The sequence below is a fragment of the Anopheles marshallii genome, chromosome 3 (genome assembly GCF_943734725.1).
Source record: "Anopheles marshallii chromosome 3, idAnoMarsDA_429_01, whole genome shotgun sequence".
In the NCBI taxonomy this organism is placed as follows: Eukaryota; Metazoa; Arthropoda; class Insecta; order Diptera; family Culicidae; genus Anopheles; species Anopheles marshallii.
In genome coordinates, this window is record NC_071327.1 from 30,374,047 (window position 1) to 30,391,786 (window position 17,740).

A 17,740-nucleotide genomic window follows, 5' to 3' on the forward strand; every position below is an offset into this window, starting at 1 on the left:
AGATTTCTCTCTAGCTCACATGCTCTGCAGCCTACTATGCAGATAACAACGAAACTGCTGAGCAACTATTTAAAATTTCCTTTATCATGCCACCGAGTCGTTTTCTTTTATTTGAAGTTGTATTAGACATATGACGCACTCAGCACACCTAGCCACTCAATCACAGTTGCAGTGACAACGATTCTGCACAATCATACGCTTCCCTTTTGGCAACCCTTGTGGACACTTTTCGAACACCGCCACGGAAGAGCCTGCATCAACCTGCCCAGCTCACTACAATGGCGGGGGTGGAGACACGGCTACCTCACTTTACAATTGACAGTTGTCAACTTTCCAACGGGAGGCTGTGAAACGCACAGGGCAACTGTTGTGATTGTGCCAATAAACGTTTATTCCGCGGTTGTGTTTTGATTACCCGCCACGAGGGGGAATGATACTGAGCGAACAAAATAATCTCACTACACTACACACTACACTGCGAGAGGCATCGCGTCAGGCGCACCACACTAGGCCACTCGTCCACTGTCACAATTGTCAAAAGTGATTCCAGCGGCAATAAACAATTCGCATAACCGGAACAACCAATTGGTGTTGGTATGGTTCGCCAGCGGCTAAGTATATTAGCCGTTGCAACAATTGTAAGATTAACGGAAATTAGGTATTAAATACAATCCGCCCGTCCATGCTCCAGTTGTGTCTGGTGTCTCACTAGCAGCATTCAAATCAATTTAAATCGTTGCAGCATGATTTTGTTGTTTCGCTGCGTCTTTATGACGGATTGTCGGCCAGCCAGTTAGTGCCCGTTTGGGGACCGTTTTTATTTCCCCGTTTCACTCGTTGCAGTTCCACTCCGCCGTTACCCCCGATTGTCGATTAGAACAACGCGCTGGACGTTGGTATTAATTAATTAACAAAATGTTTCCCGCGGTTCCAATTTAAGGCGCCGAAATAACTTATCTCCACGCTGCGTTCGGAACAGCGTTGCCTTGGCTTGAACGAGCTTGGTTGTTTTACGAGATCGTACCACGGCGCTCGGGATTAGTTAGGCTTCACTTAGTCAATCTGCCAAACTACGGCTTTAGCGGGGGGTTTAAACTATCGACGAAATGGGCACGAGTTTGTTGTTTTGCTTTTATTTTCCCAATTCCTTTCCGGTTTCGGTTCCAAGATTGCGCAGTTTCTATACACTCCTAGAGCGTGCATACGTGTATGATGACCATAAAATGAGTTTAAATTACGTTAATCACTGCTCGGTAATCTACAGCTCCCTAGGCTTGCCCACGATTGCGTCGCCACCCGCCGGTTTTGCTTCGAATTTTGTGCTTAAATCACACGCACACATCAAGCGGCACTGATAGATTGTGGACGAAAGCAAAATAAAAACACACCACCGTCTGATTTCCGCAACAACAACGAACGAACCCGACCAGAGCAACAAGCGAATCGATCAGTGTCGATCGATCTATCGATCAAATCAGCAGCTAAGTTTAAGCAGAAAACCGACACCGAAACAAACGAAGTATGAAAACACCCGAGTCCTCGGGTTTGAAGGATCGCGGTTAGACGTCTTTTGTAAAATGATTTGAGAGCGCGTGCACACGTGTTTACCGCTAGACTTCACGCACGAGAATGAACGAGGGAATGAATCGGCTAGCCACTCATTTGCTAGTGAGGCATTTCACTGACGATTGTTAATCCAGGGTCGTCAAACCTTTGAATTAAATGATGTTCTATACATGAGGTTATTTATTGAATTTTTGTGTAAAACGGTTAATGAATGCTGACAATACGGCAAACGTCGACAGACTCGATAAAATTAAAAAAAAATAATAATTTTAATAACTAAAAATATATTTCTTAGAAGAAGCAGAGCGTAACCCAGTATGAAGAAGGCAAACGACTAAAGAGAAATGCATTGAAAAAGTGTACCATCTTCAGCCTATCGAGCTTTTATTTGGGCGAAGATCCATCATTATGCAATAATAATAATAATAATAAGAAGCGGTTATACAACCACAACCGGTCCCACTCGACAGGAACTCTCTTTGAATGATTGAAAAAATGGTAAAGACAGCTTACGATATTTATTGATTTCAGTCTCTCATCTGAATCGTTCCCCCGTAGCAAGGATTGACTATACGACTACTTGGTAAATTAAGTCTAGTAAGCCAAAAATACCGGGCATGGTCCACACACCAATAAGAAGAAGAAGCAGAAACAAGCAAAGAAGCATTTTAAAAATTGAAATTGTTAGTTTTTATTAAGAAAAAAGAATTTTAGAAGATAATTGTCCTTATTTAACTTAGTTTAACCTTTGAATCTCACAATATTTTATGGTACTTAATGATGAAAATATCACTCACCGAAGTGGGTTTGACATGCCTGTACACTATGCTACATATCAATCGTTTTCGTTTATCCTTGAGTTCCCGTTACATGCGCAAGTGTCATTCTTCAGCGGCAAAATGTTAGTAACACGTGCGATGTTGTTTTGAGTAGGATTACGAATAGAATGTACAAACACTTAACTATTCCATGTAGTATGAACAAATATTTCAAGGGTAATTTTCAATTAAGTGTTGTTTCTGAAATTGTTTAACATTTTTGCTACATTTATGAAGTGCACGAATTATTTACCAATTTTTCACGTTTAGCTATATACCATTATAGTATAATTCAATAATGGTCTTTACGCTTCCTATAACAAACAAGATCTTGTGGCTAAAGCAGACCTAACGAAGAAACTATACGAATCATACAATAAAAATGTATTCTAGTAATGAGATGAACGTAGTTCCTAATGCATACATATTGTCCTATTTGCACACACTGCACACTGACGCTGCAGTAACAGTGTCAAGGCACTTGTACCATAAATTAGTTGTCCTAATCTAGGTGAATGTTTGCGTGGGACAAATATTGTGGGTTGACTGCGCGAGATGACAGTACGGTGCATATCCAGATAAAAGTGATGGTCGTGCACTATCAACCACCTCTCTGCAAGATTATTTTCCTGAAGACATCTCGTCACCTTATCCAGTTTTGTCCGGCCAAAACAAACCGTTTGATCTTGGCGCTTTTCCCTACCGTAAGGACCCTTGAGCTTCCTTTTCTCGGGGTGTTGGCTACCTGAGCTAACCTGGTGACCTGCGATTATCGCTAGGCATGAAGCAGACGGAATACGGTAGAGCAAGAAGATGTATGAAAAGAAAACAAATCATCTTTTCCAAAAGAGATCATTTATGCTTGATCCATTATTGCACGTAACGTTTCACTGACTTTCCCATGGAGGGTTTGGCAAGCGATCGCCTGCGAACATCCCTCGGATGATGATGCACTGTTCATTCTTCCTTCCCTTTTCAAGCAACAAAAATGGGAGGAAAATAGGGGGAAAAAGCATCACAAAGAATGTCATTACATATCTACTGGGTCTGCAGTAAAGAGGGCTTTTGGAAGCTGGAAGCTTTTCAATCCCAACCTATATGCACCATAAGAAGGCGTGGATCAAGTTAAGAAAGGCCAAAAACCATCAACTGTTATGAACGCGAACAGAAAATAGATCTAACAGCCTTGTCGTCCTCGTTGAAGGTTGATTTACGACACAAATATCCACCGGGCTAATAACAACTTTCAGTTGAATCGGGTAATCTGTTTGGAAATATGATCGAACGCGATGGATCGAACGGATTGGGTAAGGGAAAAATGGAAAAGACAGCTTACGATATTTATTGATAAACGAAGAATGGGTTTCATTCTGTTACGCTCGAATGTATTCGGATAATAAGATCCATTCGTGTAATCGTCATCATCCGCTGCTAAACAACACATCACATTTTTCACACATGTATGCATTTAAGTCGGTGAATAGATAGGATAAAATAAAATTATCGAATGTCGAACGGCAGCACACATCATTACAGCACGATACGGAACGATCATCATCATCTATGGGATCAACGGGTATTCTGAATTTTCAGTGTCATCTTCCACTCGAATAGACAAGAGTATGCCATTTTCACAATCACTTCCAGCTGTGGAGCAGTGTGATCTTGTTGTGGAGGATAAATGTCCCCATCGATTCACACTCTAAACTCTAGTGGCCCATTAAACTGGCACTCGAGTGACCGTTTCCGGATCGATGTTACTGTTGACACTTGAATGCAATTGCAAGCGGACGGACACTCGCGTACACCGAACCGGTGCACTCTTCCAGCCGGTGGAAAATTGTACGACGCTACCGGTTTAATAGCAACTGACACCGGCCATCTATTATTTCGTCCTCAACGCCTCGCGTTAGCGATTAAACACAGCACCGGTTACTGCGGGTTGTGAAATGAAACTCGCTAAATGGTTCTCCATTAGAAGATGCGGGAAAAGAAAAACACATTTCTGCTGAAAGCTGAAAGGATGCATACTGGATCGTAAAACGGTGTCGCAATTAGTCTTGTAAGTAAGGACAAAACCGGTGTTGCAATGTGATACACCCTCAGCATGACTTCAATGGAATATAACGATGCGAATATAAAAAGTGTAACCCACAATGAATGACCAATCGAACGGTGTTTTATAGCAAGACATTTATAACTTAATCATAGGAAACATAGCTAATTAATTCAATTATATAAACATAAAACAAGACTTGAAACTTAAAATTAAATTATTATAAACATATAACAAATATAAACATTAGGGAAAAATGGCAAAATTACAATTACAAACATATAACACAAAAAAAAAGAATGAATAATGAAGAATTTATTGAAAAAAAAATAAAAATTAAAAATTTAACGAAAAACTAAAGTGCGCAGTAGGTAACTGATTATGGAGTGAAGTGAATTGTGAAACAAAACAATACATAAAATGCGGAAGAGCAAATAATGCAATAAAATTAATGCATTGTATTTATGTACTAACAATATACATCAAAATTGAATTATGAAAACATGGCTGTTCTTCATGAATAAAAAGAACATAAGAACAAACGCATGTCAAAACATAGAGGAATAATAAACAAACTCATCGTGGAATGCACAATGCTACACGAAAAGTGCCTTGTGGAGAGATGTAAATGAGTGTTAATAAATGATTATTTATAAAAAAATATGAATTGTACAGGACAAGCATCTGTTATTCAACAGATTAACGTTTACCCAGCAAGATTCCGCATTAGTAATGCAATTTATTAACACCTGAAGCTTATGGGAGACATTCCTTTATGGCACAGGTTTTAAAAATGGAAACGAAATACAACCGCTCACAACAAAACACAACCACCAGAAATGCGAAACAATCGTTTCACATTTTTGTAGCACATTAATCAGTTTTCTTTCATGTTTTCCTCCCTATTTTCTTACTCAACAGGTACAACAAACCTTCCGACATTATAAACACTTTACTGCATGTTGAGCGAATTTGTCGTGTACTCATCAACGGGAGCAATAAATTTGAAGCTGACATGAAATAATCAAAATCATTGCCTCCCCAACGAAGGGACCGAGACACGAAGACTAACAAACCGAAACTAAAAACCCTACAGATTATAGCCAACCAACCGCAGCATAAGAAATAAAAAAAAACCGTGTAGTCCTCTTTTTTCAGTTGAAAACACTGATCCGCTTACGACCCACAGTTGGTTGATGCTTATCTGGTCGCGGGTCGAAAGAAATGGTTTACTTTTTTGTACTGCTTTATTCGGCTGCTTCTCGGCGATACGCGCTAAACAAATTGCTACTACCGTCCCCCCCGTTCAGCTGTGCGTCCAACGCCATAGCGCCCTTAACCGGTTCGTTCTTTCACTGGAGATTTTCAGAAGATCTCGGTTACGATCACAATCTCCAGCCGAGGAAGTCGACCGTTTTGGGGTGACTTCATGGAGCGACCTGGACCTCGGGATGGTGTTGGCTGCCAGCGGTCCAATTAAAAACCCCCAACGCCGTAATGGAATAATAAGGGTCTAGTCGAGTGGCTTGACTTCTAACCTCGGGCTGACATTCCAGCCCGAGTGTGCCTTGCTCGGTTCGGATCGGAATGGGTAGGCAGCGCGTAAGCTGGTAAACCGATGGTGACCATGTCATTTTTCATGTGATTAAAATAAACTCATCCCGAGCATGACCTTCCCTGTGTTCCTGTGGATGTGTCGCCCGTGAGGAAATTAAGAAAGGAAGAGAAAATAGACGATGACTTGCTGTTGACAGCTGGTAGTGTACTTGTAAGCGGAAAATGAACATGAAGCACGAGTGCGTCTAAGATCCTTTTTTGTTCGCTTGTCGCTTGTACTTTTGTCACAGTTCAAATCAATCGTAACAAACAATTGCATACGGTACATGTACAGTGTAATGTATTTTGATACTTTGAACATAAGAAACCCCCAAAAATAACACAGAATACATGACATGTTTTAGGAACATTCATACTCGATTATGAATAAAATCAGCTGAATATCAATTACTGAGCTCCTCGCTTTAGGTCACTCGCATAATAGAAGGATACTTAGACGATCGTAATGAACCATTCTAATCTTGCCACTCGGAAGCGATTTCTTAACACCGTACATCTGGTCTTACTGCGTAAGCGCGTTTCGTAATGCACACGCAGACGAGGTTATTGATTACGCGCTAACATGTCAGCAAAAACAACAACGAAAACCAGAACGAACCTCATATTGTCAATCAATATGGTCGTGGTTTTGCTCTTCTGTGTGAATGAAACTCGAAGCGGGTCTCGCAATATGTGGAGGGCCTGCTCCTAACCACAACGATGGCTTTACAAGGACGAGATCGCACCGAACCGTGTAGCTAGAGTTACAACTTATATGTTGTGTTATTGTTAATTTCTTGCAAACGCAACCTATTGCAAGTTAATTAAACAATCTGGGGCTTAAAATTATGGTCAAAAGTAAATAAAAACATAAATAATCTTGACCCTCGTGTGCCGATATGGACAAGAACTTAGTACCCTTAGATATCGATGGCTATGGTTATGGTTATGTTTTATGGTATCGTGCAATGGCGTTCGCTCTAATTCACATTAGTATAGCCTCATCACGTCTCAAAAAGAATTGAATATTCTTCGAAAAGAGTTTCATTTTGCACCAGATAAGAACAGATGTCTAGTCTGTCAGTCCGAAACAATTGTCTTGAATTTAAATTAATTTGTAGACAGCTCTAAACATAATTATTTATTTTCATAAAAAAAATCAACATATAAAGAATACCTTCTCTTTAAATTATAAAGAACTTCTCATCAATGAAGAACTGCCACAAATCGCTGCAAATTTACATAAATAAGCATCCGTAAAATTAAAGCCACAAAATAAAAAATCATCAATTTCAATTTCATTATCGATAAATCATCGCAGAGCAAACAATTACATCAGTAGCCGCCAAGTGAATCGATTATGAAGCGGCTACTCCAACCATCCCATAGCTTCATCCATCTCTCAGCCAGCAATAAATTCTATGCACTTTATGCACTCAGTCCAGCAGCGATCATGATTGGAGCCGGAATCGATAGCACCGTGTTTCATCTCGGAGTGAGCGAAACCGAGCTCGTAAATTATTAAATTAATCAACCGATGCGTTGGTAAAGTGCACTCTTTAATGTGTTTCTTGTGGCAATAGGAAACGCGTCTATTCTAATGGCGCAGAGCTAGAAAAGTGAAGAGGGGATTAGAGAGCATAATTGTTGCGCACTCCAAAAACCAACACACTAGAAGAAGGAAATGGATTAGATAATTGAATTGTTGCCGGCACTAGGGGCAGCTCCGGTCATGCTTGTAAGACCAGAGACGGTTTATCTTGCTGCTTGTGCTTCTGGCTGGTTCTTTGTACAGAACCGATGGTGAATCTCGTCAGCCGTATCTCAAACGACGACTCGACGACGCCAGACAAAGCCATACAAATAATCGTTATTGTATCAAAAACCCATTACCGATCAAGTAAGATGAATGGCAAACAGGACACTCGATCGGCTCTTGATGCATTGATTGAATGCATTAGTGCACTGGCGAGTTCATTGATCGAGTGGATTCAGGTTCGAGATCGAAATCTAGAGCTGTTGTTTCCCTATTTTCTATGATCCCCAGGCCATTCTGCTTGAAGAGAAGCACCAATCTTGTGTTCAACACAGAAAAGAGATACTATTTCCTGTTCCCAGTGTTGCCCTTGTCAGCAGGGGAGCGTTACAAAGTATGCTTGGCCACAGCTTCATACACGCTTTCCACCGTAGGAGTTTTAATATTCCCTTCTCGGTGGGCTCCTGCTGGGCAACGCTTGGGGACATCTTTCGATGCGATACACATCTCAGATGTCCATTTATGATGCTAATAGGTGAAGATGACAAACGATAGTTAAACACCCAAAACCAATGAAAACAATCCAAACACCCAGGGTCACCGTTTGATGTCCGATAAAGTTTTTCAATTTATTTCCCTACAAATGACACTAAATTTGAAACGTATGCTTGCGGACGGCTCTAAGATATTGTTTTCTTTGGCACGCACTTCCACGTCGACTATTGGGGTTTGATGATGTACGATCGTTATGGGTGTTTGATATGGGCGTAAGATTTGCATACAAATCTCATACGAGTATCCATTAAAAGTCCATGTAAATAATCAGAAAATGACTAATGTTTTAAGGGGACTTAAACGATATACATAAAATGATGATGCACGATAGATTATTATCTAATATTTGATTAATAACCAGAGAATCGTTATATTTTCCGCAACCAGCCTGTGTGTAAAAATGAAAGCGGATTGTGAATATTTGTTGTAATGTTCGCATTCTGTCGATCTTGTTTGCGATGACTTGTTCAGTTCAGACTAACTAAACAAAAATGGAAAAACGATCCTACATATTCTGTGTAAATGTACAACATGTAACGTGGAGAATAAACCACCTGCTAGTCTAAATTATTCACTATACACCAGGATCAATGTGTTGGTTGAACTGTCTGAAAGTTATCATTCAACCATGCTGCGGTTCATTTGTTTTCCAGTTCAATGCAAACACACAACGGGACATTCGAGGCGCGATGTGAATAAAAGCAAAAAAGAAACACGTGTATGCTACAGCACGTATTGAAGGCCACCGCAATTGCCTAATAAACCACCACAAGCGCATAGGCATCCGAACGAAACGATCTTAATGGATTTCTTCTCGCCCATCTCGCCATTGAACGGTGGTAATATTAGTGAGCCGATTTCTGTCCACCGTAGTTTATTCTTTGCGGCTCGATGATTTCTAATGATCTTTCTTTCTTTTTTTTTGCATGACGATCAACCATCATCCCGCCGAACGAGGTTAATAACATCCTCGATTATGCTTTCACCGGTTGGGGGATGATGCTTTGTTTAAAAACCGGTCATTTGTACCGAAAAAGAAGCATCCCCACACTCACACCAAGAAGAACATTCAAGAATAGTACATTAGACACATCATAGATCAGATTTAATCAAAGAAAATGCATGTTTTTGGTTCAATCAATGCGTTGTAGGTACATTGCGCTTAGAATATGTTCCGGTATGAACACTGGTGATATGAAGATGTCGTCATTTTTCGTCGGTTGTTGATGGTTATCAAGTACGATAACAACACGCGAATCGATATTGCTCGCTTCTCGCAAGTCATGCTTACGGTCGACAACTAAATTTGTTTTTGTACACACGTTTCATATGAAAAAAGGCAAAATACTGACAATTATCTTACCTGCATAGAACGATCGTCTTAATATCTTCACCTGTAGCATTTTGAACTGCATTCAAACAAACACGCACCACGTTGACTATTGCACTTATAGCACCGGCTAAAAGGGTATTACGAAGGGGCGTAGAACGATAGCCCTTCCAACAACTATCGATGCAGAAAGGAACTTGTCGATTGAACTAAATCCACATCAGGTGAAGGAGTGAATACTTATTTCGCCATAAACTTTGCGTAATCGCGGCACTAAACTCCAAATCATTTTGATTTGGCTCGCGAAATACGCGAAAATTTCGTTCACCAACACACACGTACCGATCATTTGACAGATCAACTTGCAGGGGTGCTCAGTGCAGTGTAGAATGCAGTATGGTGGGCAATATGCATTTGATTTTATGCCTATTTCGCTCATTTTTGTATGCTAAGTGTTCTATTCAATATCATAGAAATACTACTTAAATTCTAAGCTATGTTGTTTGCGCTTGAAGTATAAAATGAAGAAATTATTGAAATAATAAAGTATTAGACCGTAAGAGCTAAACAAATCGTCAAATGTCACAAAAGCTGAGCGCGATTTGTTTACATCTGATTTGTTTATTGTGGATTTTACGCGGGTTTTAGTTTTTAGGTTTATTCGGTGCAATAATGGAAAGTTGGGAAGAAATAAGTGAACATTCGTACCTTTTGAATCATGCACAAAGTGTGGAAAAGATCTACAATCATAATTTTATGAATGAAAACATAAAAAAGGCGTCTTTCAATAAAACGCTCTTCAACATAAACGTTCCGTACGATCATCGTGAGGAGACGAAGAACGATGAAAACCGGAGTGCTAAAAAACGAAAACGTATGAAAACGATCGGAACTTTTGACGAAATAACTCAAAGGGTAAGTGTTTGATGGCGATTAAGTGTATTTCATTTAGCTAAAAATTTAATATTTCTACAGGTTTTCGAAAATCATTCTTCTGTTCAACATAAACTGAAAAGAAATGCAAATCAATTAAACACAAACAACAAGCAAGCTCTTGAATTTGTGGATCAGTTCAACAGCTCAACCAATTACGATGGTGAAAAACGTTTTCGGGGGCAAAACACAACGGATTGTACCATTGTCACCGAGATGGATGGTGAACAGTATCTGATACCTCCCCGAGTATCGTTCATCAATTCCTCTGTCGACAGATTCGCGGAATACATCGAGCAGAACGAAACATTTGATCTAATCGTTCTCGATCCTCCGTGGTGGAACAAATACATTAGACGTGTGAAAGCTGTTAACAGTAAAGCTAGCTACCGAATGCTCACAAATGAGGACATAAAAGCGATCCCCTTGGAAAGACATCTGCACCAGAACACTTTAGTGGTTGTCTGGTGCACCAATGCACCTTCCCATATTGAGGCGGTGTCGACAGATTTTTTCTCCAAATGGGGAGTAGAATTAGTAGCTTGCTGGTACTGGATAAAGATTACCACCTCAGGCGCACCGGTTTGCAAATTTAATGAACCGCACCAGAAACAACCATACGAGCGTATCTTTATCGGTTTGCCGGCCGATTCAGCCATGGCCAAAACATTTCCTCGCGAACGGTTCCTTTACTCGGTACCAAGTGCAATACATTCACACAAACCACCGCTTCATGGTAAATGATTGAATATATTAGTCGTAATAATTTCAACAATTGAACTGTTCACATTATAGCGACCACTCCGGCATTTCATTTCAGATTTATTCACATCGAAATATTTACCGCAACAGGCCACCTGCTTAGAGCTATTCGCACGCAGCCTCTATTCGGGCTGCACCTCGTACGGAATGGAAGTGTTAAAATTGCAAAACAAACGCCTATACGAACTGGCCATTGAAGACGAAGATTGAAAGACGGACGGTTGCGTTGCATTTGAATAAATATATGATAAAACTGTCAATTGGGAGCACCAGCACACACGTCCACGTTAATGGTGACCATTAGCTTGCTCCGTTTTGTAGCCGTTCGGGTTCATGGTTTGCCATCGCCAAAAATCTTCACCTGAAAGGGATGAACGAATGACACATGGTATGAAGTTGAATGGGCTAAGTCTACACCGTTCGGGGTTTACTTACACATCTCATCGACGCTATGCACCGCTTTCCATCCGAGCTCTCGTTCGGCGAGCGTTGCATTAGCATACATGGATGATATATCGCCAGCTCGCCGTTCCTGAATTACGTACGGGATTTTGACCTTGTTCACTCGTTCGAAGGTTTGTATGAGCTCCATGACGGAAATTCCTTTTCCAGTACCGAGATTGTACATCTAAAGCAGGAAAAAAATAAACCGAATCAGTTTTTCTGTTCTCTTTTCAGCTTCCAAACATCATACCTTTAAGCCAAGGTGTTCTTTGTCCAGTTTATGTAATGCTGCCACATGTCCGGTGGCCAAATCCATGACATGCACATAGTCTCGTACACCCGTACCGTCCGGTGTATCATAATCATTCCCGAAGATGGTCAGCACATCCTTCTTTCCGATCGCTACCTGGCTAATGTACGGCATTAGGTTTGTAAACTGCTTCGTCGGATCTTCCCCGATGCGTCCGGATTTGTGTGCACCAACCGGATTAAAGTAGCGCAGCGCAATAATGTTCCACTTCGAATCGGCCCGTACCGCATCTTTAAGCATTTCCTCGATAAAGTACTTCGTGCGTCCGTAAACGTTCGTCACGTTGCCGGTGGGATTTTCCTCGGTTATCGGTAACCGTTCCGGTTCGCCATACACCGTGCAAGAGCTCGAGAAGACCATCTTGTAAATACCGAGACTGTCCATGACCTCGAGCAAGTTGATCATGCCGATCATATTGTTTTTGTAATAAAGCAACGGATTGGTCATCGATTCACCGACCGCTTTCAACGCGGCAAAATGAATAACCGAATCGATACGATGCGCCTTGAAGATGCGTTCGAGCGCATCCTTGTCGAGCAGATCGCATCGGTAGAAGTGCACCTTCTTGCCGGTGATCTCTTCAACGCGCTTCAACGCGACAGATTCATTCTTGGAAGAGTTGACGGAGTTGGTGAAGTTGTCCAGCGCTACTACACCATAGCCAGCCTCGAGCAGTGATACGACCGTGTGGGAACCGATGTATCCGGCACCACCGGTTACCAGGACCGTTCCCTTCTGTTCACCCGTCATGTCGATAACAGTGGAGCTAAAAAATGAACGGGAAAGCCAAATGTTAAATACATATATTTGATGTCATTGCTATAGCAAGGTTTTAATCAAAACATTTACACAGACTTATTAGAGAAAATACACTCTCAGGTGAGTAGTGATTTATTCGTTTCATTATTAAATTACTTTTTCGTTATTTAACATTCATTGTAGGTCAGAAAGGATGTTGAAGTTAATATAATAAGATGCCTTTTTGGAATTCATTTCTCGAAATAAAATGGCATCCCCATTTAATTAGCTTAAAGTTCTGTGTTCTGTATATATAAAATATATAAAACGGTTTGTACTTAATGTCCTTCAAGCAGAGAACACGAATTTGAAGCTATTTCAATTCACCATTCAACAAGTGGTGGTGGACTATTCAATAACAAATAAAGCATTATTCGAGCCAACAATGATCATAGACATCAAAGCTCACGGTTACAAATAACCCAATGTTGTGATGTTCGAACACTTGTTTTGTGCGGCGAATAGACCTCAAATCTAACTAAACCTTGTTGAGGCATCTCTCGTGAAGTCTAATAGTATAATTTCTGAACTCTTTGTCTGGGATTGTATCTGACGTAATTCTGCTTTATGCGCAACTCCATTACATGTGTCCATAGAATGTTAACCCTGCAATATGGATGAGTACTAATCATCACCGCAAACATACCGTTTTTGAGCTCCATCAAGCGGGAGAAATGTAAGATGAACAAACAGGTTTCAGAATTGGATACGCGCTTCGTCCAGTGAACCTGGTTGTCAATGAACTTGCTACTGATTTCCGTTTGTGTGCGTACGCTTTTGTCTGTTCCACCGGACGTAGCCGTCGATTGCGTAAGAGTAGTGAACTTCACCTTGCGCAAGATGTTGAAGATAACATTCTTTGTGATGATGGAAATGATGTTACTACTCTGCATAGTGGAAATTGTTTCATCTAACTTGCACCATACCTATGCCCTTTTTGTGTGCTCAAAGTCAAGGTTGATGCATCGCGCGAGAAATGCATGAACAGCCGACGCTCGTGGCTTATTTTCAGACAAGGTAAACTGTAGCGTTAGTTCACTGAAAGACCTTCGTGATATTGACTCATTAGCTTACCGCACAAAGCAATCGATCATGTGATGTTGCCATCTAATAGTCTTCCATTATGTCTAGCAAATTATTTTCCTACGCTAATGTAGGAAGTGTTCTTTGTTGATAGTGTTGGTAAGATAGCGTTAATTAAATAATTTGACTATCTCAAGAAAACATAAAAAACAACATTCCAATGGAGAGGAATGGATCTTTATGTAAATGTTTCCTAAAGCCATTCCGGGTTGAAGGTATTCATCCGCAACAGAGACACTTGCATACAGCGGTGTGACATTTGAATTTTTAGGTCAAATTATGCCATGATAGCGTGGACGTGGTTGGTTTTTACGTAAGCGTGTTGGCAAGCTGTCACCATTTACTAAAGGTTAGAGAGATCCTTGTACTTGTACAACGTGTTTCCAGGTTTCTCTTTACTTAACAACCTTTTTTGTCTAATTCGTCCCACTCTTCAAGGTCACCCGGCATTCTGAGGAATAAACTGAATGCCACGTTGCCAGACGCAGATCACTCAGCTTCGCAGGCATTGTTGATTCTTTCAACGTCCTGCAAGATCGCGTGACATGAATTCAAACCCCACACCACAAGGAGATGATCGTTCCCTCGGTCAGAACTGTTTCACGATGAAAGTGGAAACCCTCCAACATGCTGAAGGTGGAGCGCATGACGTAGAAATAAATCGCCAAGAACAGGTTGTTGTTGCGCCGTGAAATCTCGCGGTTGTGGCGCTGTTTTTTTTTCTTCCCCTACGCTTCACATCCCGAAGCACCGTTATCGGACCCCGTTTCACATTATTATTGTTATAAAGATGGTTCTGCATCTATTTACTGCAGGCATCATCCACAGAAAAGGGGGAAGAACTTCTTTTATAGGTTGTTAATTCGGGACAGATCACCAACAACTTCCACTCCACTTTGGTTTGCTTTGGGAAACATTTCACTGATGGTTGTACGCGAACATGAACGTGATTGAAATGTGTTGGAACATGGGTTGGAGCTTGTTATTTGCTTGTCACTTATACTCGATTGATTTTTTGTTCCGCCGATAAACAAGACACCGACACCGCCCGCTAATGCACTTATCAGGGTTTGGAAGCACGGGTACAGCGTTCGTACCCCCTTATTTCGTACACAACACGCCAGAATAAGCGGCAATATACCTTCTTCCCCTGGAGGCGACACACAGCCACGGCTGGAGGCACAGATCGACACTACTGACGCACAACCGACGTGGCCGTTGGCTGAGCGCTGAATGAAGAAGACCCAACAGGTTTTCACCAAGTACCCGCCAAGTTGTTAGAGAACTCCCCGCATCTACGAACTTCCACACTAACACGCATATAGACACACAACACAACCATCATCCAACTCATTTCAACCGGTCTCTCCGGCTCATTTCCGGACGACTTTATGCGGATTTCGGTTGTGGGTTGTGGTGGTTATTGGAGCGGGGTGCCCGCTTTCGCTATCGCACAAATCTTCCATTCTTCGAACGTGAGTTGTGATGGTTTGGGACGGACAGCATTTGCTGTGCATCGGCGAGATCCCTCACGCGGTACCGCTATGGGTCGAAGTCTTGCTACTTGAAGATCGTTTGATCGTACGATGGAAAGAGCGTGAGCGAGATTGAGAGACACGATCGATGCCCACGTGGAGACACAAGACCGGAGAAGGGGGAGCATTTACTGTGAGTCACACTAAGCATTCACACACCGTACGTGGGGTGAATCATGTTGTGGAATTAGACACAAAAAAGCCTAGAAAATTACCTGACCCATTATATCCCGATGACCTTCAGTGATTGCAAACAAATTAAGGATGATTTCGGTTTGTTTAAATGTGCAGAGTAAATAACATTATTGCAATTATTTCCAAAATAAATATAATAACATCGCATCCGTATTAGTCTCCTAACTCTTCACTTACGGACGCAACAATTTCACGCAGCAGTTGGCCAAAATTCCCCAGTGCCGTTTTAATATCTGCACCCAAGGCATTTGGATAAAATGGTACACACATGCTTTTAATATGGTGTCTTCCGTCCTCATGTATTGTGTTCCCATGTTTGTTACTTTGTCACTGGAGGAATTTGTGTCTGTTGATCGTAATGCGAGAATGATACTGTGATCTTCCCGTCATTCAAGAATCCCCGTATGAAATTATTCTTTTTACCCTTTACGCGCTATACTTTGCCTCACGCCCAAAAAGAACTGTATTTGGATCGTTTAAACGAAGCTAAATGTTACACACTGAACTTCAACACAAAGTTCCTAACGTGGAGAGCTGGTAAAGAAAACTGAGCGGCAAGTATTGCCGCTTCTGAAATAGTTTTTTTATGTTTGCTTAAGGAAAATTTTGTCATCCTTCGTTTAGCGCAATGGGAATAAAATTAAAACAGAAAACGAGTACTCACTTTGTTTCATCCGAGAGCTCCAGTTCATTCGGGATTTGAATACAAACATTAGCATCAACGTTAGACGAGTGTATCGAACCGTTTTTACCATTTCTTTTGGCACACTCTAAACCATTGTGGCGTTCGTAATTAACGAAAACACTACTTCCAACCATAGCTACTCGCTCAAGAAAAGTACGTCCTATCACCACGAGCCACTACAAAACAATAAACTCGAATGTATGTTGAGTTTCATCCTCATCCGGCCATTCCCTCGCCAAAGAGAACGGCTTTCTCCTTTCACTATAGACACGATCTGAAAATGGTTCTGATCGTATTTCCTTTTTCGATCGCGATCGCAAACTCTGTTGAACTGATTACGGGTTGTTTGCAAAAAAAAAGCAAACAAAAAAACGGAAAAAATAACCCAACGAAAAACCGTTATGAAATTATAATTAACTAGCAAAATACTTTCGGATCACAAATACGGTGGGAGGATGCGACTAGGCCGCTGTTATGATGCTAATTTCGTAGCGGTTCACCGTTCTTGCGTATAAAAATTCACTAGCTTCCTTTATTTTCCATCCACTGTGGGCAAGCGACGTGTCATCTCGTGCTTGAGAAGGGAATAAACACGCCAAACATTATGCCTTTCCGGTCCAATTCGTTGCTTTTTTTTTGTTTCGATTTCTGATTGTATACATAATATGTAGCCTATAGTTTTCGTCCGCTTTCACCTTAATTGCTACTCGTTGTATAATTATGTATAAAATAGAACATTAATAGTAGCGCGCGCGTGTGTGTGTATATGTATATATATATATATATTTTTTTTAATGACCAGCAGGGCCAGCTAAGGTAAAACGCAACTGCACTGCTGCTACCTCCCAGTTCTAACAGTAAGTTCTTCTCACCTTATGGTCATATTTCGTTGCCTTGATTTCCTGCTCCTATTGCTCGTTTGCTACTTCTCATTGTGGCGTACTTAATTCTTTAAAAGACGTGACGAAATTTTTTTTCTGTTACTTTTAATCGCTTCCTGTCCCATCGCTAGCTTCTTTCATTGCGTGCCTCTTTCTTGTTTCATTCATTACCAATTGTGTAGTCATCACAAAATTGTATCGACTGCATCCACTCACTACAATACGAATTATGTCTTTTTTCAGTTCTCATCGGAGGTTTACGTTGCTTTTTTTTTATCTTCTTACGGAAATGGAAGCATTTAAACTGATTCTCTCCATCCCTCTGGACACTTCATCATCAGCCCAGTGACTTAGGCTATAGTATAGATTTCTCATTCATCGAATATCATGTGAGCAAATTGTTTTATACTGCTACGAAACCTTCTCAACGCGTACAT

At 41.0% G+C, this 17,740-nt stretch overlaps 2 protein-coding genes across 2 annotated transcripts; one reads left to right on the top strand and one right to left on the bottom strand.

Annotated features, from left to right (window-relative positions):
- The first annotated feature begins 10,349 nt into the window (after positions 1-10,349).
- Positions 10,350-11,582, top strand: LOC128714820 (N(6)-adenine-specific methyltransferase METTL4). The gene is made up of 3 exons (XM_053809699.1): positions 10,350-10,592; positions 10,653-11,346; positions 11,431-11,582. Exons 1-3 carry the CDS (start codon positions 10,350-10,352, stop codon positions 11,580-11,582), a joined length of 1,089 nt encoding a protein of 362 aa, XP_053665674.1.
- A 77-nt stretch (positions 11,583-11,659) lies between these two features.
- On the bottom strand, positions 11,660-16,556 carry LOC128713435 (UDP-glucose 4-epimerase-like). The gene is made up of 4 exons (XM_053808295.1): positions 16,402-16,556; positions 12,067-12,892; positions 11,808-12,000; positions 11,660-11,733 (listed from the first exon to the last, which is right to left on the bottom strand). The coding sequence occupies exons 1-4, from the start codon at positions 16,554-16,556 to the stop codon at positions 11,660-11,662; spliced, it is 1,248 nt and encodes a 415-aa protein (XP_053664270.1).
- Between the last annotated feature and the right edge of the window lie 1,184 nt (positions 16,557-17,740).